The sequence below is a fragment of the Dipodomys ordii genome, unplaced genomic scaffold (genome assembly GCF_000151885.1).
Source record: "Dipodomys ordii isolate 6190 unplaced genomic scaffold, Dord_2.0 Scaffold57, whole genome shotgun sequence".
NCBI classification, from domain to species: Eukaryota; Metazoa; Chordata; class Mammalia; order Rodentia; family Heteromyidae; genus Dipodomys; species Dipodomys ordii.
The window spans coordinates 11,682,970-11,689,830 of NW_012267273.1; the positions used below are offsets into that span (position 1 = coordinate 11,682,970).

General features: G+C 44.9%; 1 protein-coding gene and 1 pseudogene across 1 annotated transcript in view; both read right to left on the minus strand.

Moving 5' to 3' along the window:
* The window catches only part of Tmco1 (transmembrane and coiled-coil domains 1), a 31,057-nt gene extending 24,948 nt beyond the window's left edge, over positions 1 to 6,109 (minus strand). The window contains exons 1-2 of the mRNA XM_013021749.1: positions 5,922 to 6,109; positions 5,467 to 5,544 (exon numbers count right to left, since the gene is read on the minus strand). Coding sequence (XP_012877203.1) covers positions 5,467 to 5,544; positions 5,922 to 5,991 — 148 coding nt within the window. The 5' untranslated portion in view covers positions 5,992 to 6,109. The remainder of the gene's footprint in view (positions 1 to 5,466; positions 5,545 to 5,921) is intronic.
* LOC105989604 lies at positions 1,602 to 4,821 on the minus strand (annotated as a pseudogene).
* Positions 6,110 to 6,861: the final 752 nt, after the last annotated feature.

The following is a 6,861-nucleotide window of genomic DNA, read 5'->3' on the forward strand; positions in this document are numbered from 1 at the left end:
CTTGTCTTGCATGCATGAGGCCCTGGGTTCGATTCCTCAGCACCACATAAGCAAAAAGAAAAAAGCCGGAAGTGGTGCTGTGGCTCAAGTGGTAGAGCACCAGCCTTGAGCTGAAGAGCTGAGGAACAGCGCCCAGGCCCAGAGTTCAGGCCCCACGACCAGACCCAAAAAAAAAAAAGAGGCTGAGATCCGAGAATAATGGTTTGAAGCCAGCCAAGGAAAGTAAGTCTGTGAGCCAGAAGTAGAACTGTGGCTTACGTGATAGAGCACCAACCAACCTTGAGCAAAAAAGCTAATCAATAGCACCCAGACCCTGAGTTCAAGTCCTAGTACTAACCCACAAAAAAAGAAGTAAGCTATATATCATAACTAAAAAGCTAGGCTGGGAATGTGGCTTAGTAATAGAGTGGTTGTTTAGTATGCATGAAGCCCTGGGTTGGATTCTTCAGTGCCACATAAACAGAAAAAGCCAGAAGTGGTTCTGTGGCTCAAGTAGTAGAGCATTAGTCTTGAGCATCAAAGGGGCTCAGGGACAGAGTCCAGGTGCTGAGTTCAAGCACCAGGACCAGCCAAAAAACCCCACAAAACTTAAACGCTAAGAGGCTTACCAAGCAGGTACTACAGAAAAGAATATTTCTGGGAGACAAAAGACCACCAGAAAGATCTCAGCACAGGAGTGTGGCTAGAGTGTGTGATGAATAGAAAGCAGGCCAGTGAGGGTAGAACAGAGAGAATGGGAAGGAGAGATTATGAGTGGCAAAAAGGTGAATATTCAGACCACTGTAAGGACTTTGGCTGTTCCTGAGTAAAAATGAGACACTACCACAGAGTTGTGAGCAAATGATGGGCATAATCTGAAAAGGTTTTAAAAGGATCATTCGAATTATACTTTCAGTAATACTAGTTGGCAGCTGTTGCAATAATCCATACAAAGTTTATGGTGCTTGGGTAATGGTGGGTACCAGAGGAGGTAGTAAAAAGTAGTCAGATTCTGAATATATCTGAAGGCAGCCCAATAGTATTTGCTGATAGACTGGATGTGGATTGTGAGAGAAGAATCAAAGATAAGTACATGAGTTTTATGACCTGAGAAATTGAAAGAATAGAACTCAAATTGACCAAGCTCAAAAAGACTACAAATAAAATTAGAAGTAGGGAACAAGTAAAAAAAGAAAAAAAAAAAAGAAGTAGGGAACAAGTATGCAATTTTGGACATACTGGGTTTGAGCATTTGTCACATCAAGATGGAAAATTTATAGTTGTAATACTAGATATTATATTAAGGGAGGGGGCTAGAGATACAAGTTGCGGGGGGGTGCTCTAACACATACAGCCCCAGAAATAAATTAATTGAGGCAGTAAAAGTAAAACAAATAAATTAGGGTCTGGGCTGTAGTTTAGTGTTAAGAGTGCTTTTTTGGCATGAAAGAGGTCCTAGGTTCAATCCCTAGTACCATATACATATGTGAAAAAGAAAAGGAGCGTGTCACCCCCAACAATCAACCAGTTAGTCAAGAAAAGAAATCAACAAGAAAACTGCAGAATGCCCAATAAAAAGCAATGTCAAGAATATGGTGCTTAGAAGCCAAATAAAAAGTACCTCAACATTTCTGTCTTATATCACTGGATGCTAAAAGATTCCAGTCACCTAAGATAAAGACACTGCAAGAGGGTCACATTTCCAAAGGTAAAGATAATGAATTTAGTGACGTGTATTACCAAAACTGAATATGAAACGGTAAACTGTAATTTCATGACTTAGTTTGGTCTTTCTTTATTTACTCTGTGAGGAAAGTATATCATTAACTTTGAGTAACAATCTTCTTTCCCATAATGTGGAGCTAACATTTATTCAACTGACCACAAATGGTTACTATGTGGATCAAATGAGAATTTTTTGTTTTGTTTTTGTTTTGTAATGCTGGGGATTAAGCCCAGGGCCTATGATTCCTTAAAGAATCACTCACCAACCTAGTACTCAGGAGACCAAAGCAGGAGGATTGTGTTCAAGGCCAGCATGGATGACATAACAAGATGCTTTCTCAAAACTAATCAAAACTTACACACAATGGAATTCTCTGCCTCCATCAGAAAGAATGACCTTGCCCCATTTGTTAGGAAAGGGAAAGACTTGGAAAAAATTATATTAAGTGAAGTAAGCCAGGCCCAAAGAAACATAGGTCCCATGGTTTCCTTTATTTGCAATAACTAGTGTATGTCTGAGACAAGAAGAAAAGTTCAGTTAAGATGATGTTAAGTGGGCTGGGAAAGTGGCTCAGTGGTAGAGCACTAGCCTTGAGCTAAAGAGCTGAGGGACAGTGCCCAGGACCAGAGTTCAGGCCCCACGACCGGACCCAAAAAAAAAAAAGATGTTAAGCGAAATGAACCCCAAGATAAGGACACAAGTGTTTTTTTTTCTTGCTTGCTATTGTTTCTAACATATTTATAAGGCACCATATGATTTTTTTGTTGCTTTGTATGGCCCTCCCCCACGTTATAACCCATTTTCACTGTATTTGATGTTGGTTTAATTTGGGGAGTGGAAGGGAAAAAAACAAATTGTTTAAATAGGGATACAGGTTGATCCATTGCAACAATGAGATGTACAAGGCAATATGTAGAAAAGGGAACTTTACAGGGCTGGGAAGGTGGCTCAGTGGTAGAGCGCTTGCCTTGCATGCCTGAGGCCCTGGGTTTGATTCCTCAGCACCACAGAAAGCAAAAAACAAAAAGCCAGAAGTGGCACTGTGGCTCAAGTGGTAGAGCGCTAGCCTTGAGCTGAAGAGCTGAGGGACAGTGCCCAGGCCCAGAGTTCAGGCCCCACGACCAGACCCAAAAAAGAAAAAAGAAAAGGGAACTTTACAATTTAGGTGGGGAGGCGGGGGGTGCAGGAGGGGTGAGTGTAGTTGTGGAGATGGAAGGGAAGGGATGGTAAGGGGAAAAACAAAGGAGGAGGCAACAATACTTGCTAAGAAATGTACTCATTACCTTGCTCACGTACAATATTTTCACAATAAACTTATTTAAAAAAATAAAAAATAATAATCAAAACTCTATTCATAGTCGTGTGACAGTGGCTCATGCCTGTAATCCTAGCTACTCAGGAGGCAGTTCAAAGTCAGCCTGGGCAGGAAACTCCGTGAGACTCTTACCTCCAAGTAAACACCAAGAAAAGCCAGAAGTTGGGCTAGGAAGTTGGCTCAGTGGTAGAGTGCTTGCCTTGCATGCATGAGGCCCTGGGTTCAATTACCTAGCACCACATAAGCAGAAAAAGCCAGAAGTGGCACTGTGGCTCAAGTGGTACAGCGCCTGCCTTGAACTGAAAAGCTGAGGGACAGTGCCCAGGCCGAGTTCAGGTCCCAGGACCGACAAAAAAAAAGAAAAAGAAAAAGAAAAGCCAGAAGTGGAGTTGTGGCTCAAAGTGGTAGAGTATTGGGACTGAGAATGTGGCTTAGAGGTAGAGTGCTTGCCTAGCATGCACAAAGCCCTGGGTTCAATTCTTCAGTACCACATAAACAGAAAAAATGTGGTAGAGTACTAGCCTTAAGCAAAAAAAATTCAGGGATAGTGTTCAGACCCTGAGTTTAAGACCCAGGACATATTGGACCTTCAGTGATGTTCTGCTTTATTTCTTTTTTTTTTTTTTTTTGGTCGGTCATGGGGCTTGAAATCTGGGCTATTCTGGGCTTGGGCACTATCCCTGCGCTCTTCAGTTCAAGGAGAGCGATCTACCACTTGAGCCACAGCTCCACTTCCGGTTTTCTGGTGGTTAATCGGAGAGAAAAGTGTCACTGACTTTTTGGCCCAGGCTGGCTTTGAACTGTGATCCTCAGATCTCAGCCTCCTCAGTAGCTAGGATTACAGGTGTGAGCCACCAGTGCCTGGCTCTGCTTTATTTCTAAAGTTTTACCTGTTCTTAAACCTTTTCTCAAACTTTGCTAACCTGCTTACCCAAATGAAAGCTGGCTTATTCCTAAAGACAACACTTTCCTTGATAGTAGATATAATGATTTCTCATTGTCCAAATACACTTTACATAGTAAAATTTCCGAGACTTTTGCCTGTATGTTATTTCCTTTACTTGGAATTTTCTTCCTTCCCCCTACCCATTCTCTATCCAAATTCTAACTATCTGTGGGGGACTTATGTCTAGACCATGTACTTCATCTGTTTCAGGAAGGCTTCTAAGGTCCCTATCAACATCTTCTTTAGAGCAATTATAGAATATAATTTGTACCTGCTATGTCCTTCTTTCACTTTTAGTTTTGTTTTTTTTTCATGTCAGGAGTCTATTTACAAACATACCTAGTATGCTGAGTGGAGAATTTAATCCATTTTCCAGAGTCTGTGCCTCTATCAAACATTCTAATCTGTTAAATGGGTGAATTAAGGGGATACCCTTCTTTCTTTTTCTTGGGGGGTTGGGGGGGCCAGTTGTGTTGCCTGAACTCTGGGCCTGGGCACTGTCCCTCAGCTCTTCAGCTCAAGGCTAGCGCTCTACCACTTGAGCCACAGCGCCACTTCTGGCTTTTTTTTCTTTTTGCTTATGTGGTGCTGAGGAATCAAACCCAGGGCCTCAAGCATGCAATGCAAGCGCTCTACCACTGAGCCACCTTCCCAGCCCCTACCCTTATTTCTTAAGCGTTGGTATCTTGCTATAAAAAAAGGTGCCACAAATCCAGATCCAAACAATACAGTCATCATGGCCAGTAACCACCACTTGTTTTCCACTGGAAATGGCAGAGTCTTCCCAGAGCTGTGTTCACAGCGGGCCTGACTGATCACAGAGGTTGTAAACCTCTAGATGTTTTGGCCCAACATGGTACCATGAGAAGTTCTGCCAGAGGCGCAAAGACAACACGGGAGAAATGGCCAAGCAACCACAGTGCGGCTTCCCTCACGACCTTGTTCGTGAATACCTCATTTTAGTTTTATTATACATGTTGCATAAAAGTTTTCTATTTCTCGATGTGGGGGGCGGGGGCGCGGTGGCTCATGTCTGCAATCTTACTACTCAGAAGGTGAGATCTGAGTACCAAAGTTAGAAGCCAGCTCTGGCAGGAAAGTCAGAGAGACTCTTCCATTGCCAATTAACCACCACAAAACTGGAAGTATAGTTGTAGAAAGTGGTAGCCCACTAGCCTTGAGCCACAAAGCTCAGAGACAGTCTTGAGGCCCTGAGTTCAAACTCCAGAACTCACACACACACACACACAGCTGTCCATTTGTTAGAAGATGTCAAGTTGATTTTTGTTGTTGTTGTTTGAAACAGATCTCAGGAATCATCTTCCTATTTCTGCCTCCAGTGGATGCCAAGATTACAGGTGTGTATGTATTACCACGTCTGAAAAGCTAAATTACCTATAATGCTTTTTCTGACAGATGGTTCCCTCAAAATACTTACTTCGAACATGGTCTAAGTGAAGTTGAGATGTGGTAACTATGCTAACGGGTTACCATACTTACATTTTTTACTCTGTTTTTCCACTTCCGCCTTCAGTCTCTTGTACTTGTCTGTCCGGTAAACCAGGACCCAGGTTATGCCTACAACATTAAAAGCAAAATGGTAACGGAGAGACGATCGAGATGGTGACAACAAACTGATATTAGTGGTCATAGTCGTAGGGATTTCAACATTTCCTCCGTATTTCCCGTATACTTAACTTTTCTCAAACGGAAACACAACTGACTTTTCAACCCAAACCAACTGTCAGGTGTCCCAGTGTCTCTCCACCAGCACGCCGGTGAAATCCACCTTCCCTCAGGGACAGGGGACGGATTCCCCTCTACCCCCCGGCTTTCCCCCATGGGTAGCTCGGGGATTTCCAGGAATCCAAGTCTCCCTCTCCCCCCCCCCCCACCAAGAAAGGCCCTCGAGCCTCTCGGAGACCCACAACCATCCGTGAAGCAGCCGCTCTCACCCTCCGCGAGCAGCGCGGTGCACACGGAAATAAAGACGATGAGCAGGGTGTCCGCGAACATGGTGCTCATCTTGCACCTCCGTCCCCCGCGCCAGCTCCGCAGGAACGGGTGCAGAGCGCTGCGGAGCCGGCGAAAAAGACCACCGAAGAACACCCGGACTTTGACAGGCTGCAGGTCACACTTCCGCTTCCGGAGCACGACTCCGGAAAAGCATGGTTTGAGACAGTGTAGGTTATGCAAATCAGAAAGAAACCCAGCCCCAAATCTCGGAGGGGGTGGGGCTGAAGGGCTCGGCGCGCTGGCCAAATCTCGCGAGAATTGGAACTGAGGCTCCGGGGAGAGCTCGCTCGGTACCGTTACCAGCACCTGCTGCTTTCTGGGCCATAGACTTGTTACTTCTTTCTCTTCTGTCGTCATCTAACTGTAGTCTAAGGTTGCCACGGACTCACAGCCGAGCCGAGGGGTCTGGCCAGGGGCGCGGAGAGCAGGATGCAAATTGGAGTCCAGGGGAGAGGTGGGATTAGGGCTCTCCTGGAGGTACGGCCAGAACTGCAGTGCCACAGCTGACAGGATGCTCAGAAAAAGCGGTGATGGTGGAATTGCGCCTGTTTTCTCTTTTATTTTGGCAAAGTGAAAGACAAGGATGCTGGAAAGGGCTGGGTTTGTGGGCTTGGAGGAGTGGCTGGAGAAAGATCGAGCACGTGCGTAGCGTGTCAGGAGGTCCTGGCTTCGATTAGGGAAAGGAGAGAAAATGAAATGGAAAAGAGCAGCGATTTAGTTACAAGTTCAAAGGCCTAAAAATGTGGTGAAAGGTATCTCAGCGGACAGCAGTGCTAGGCTTTGAACCGCGATCCTCAGCTCTCAGCCTCCTGAATAGCCAGGATTACAGGCGTGAGCCCCCGGCGCCTGGCAGCAGTGCTAAATTGACGCGAAAGAATC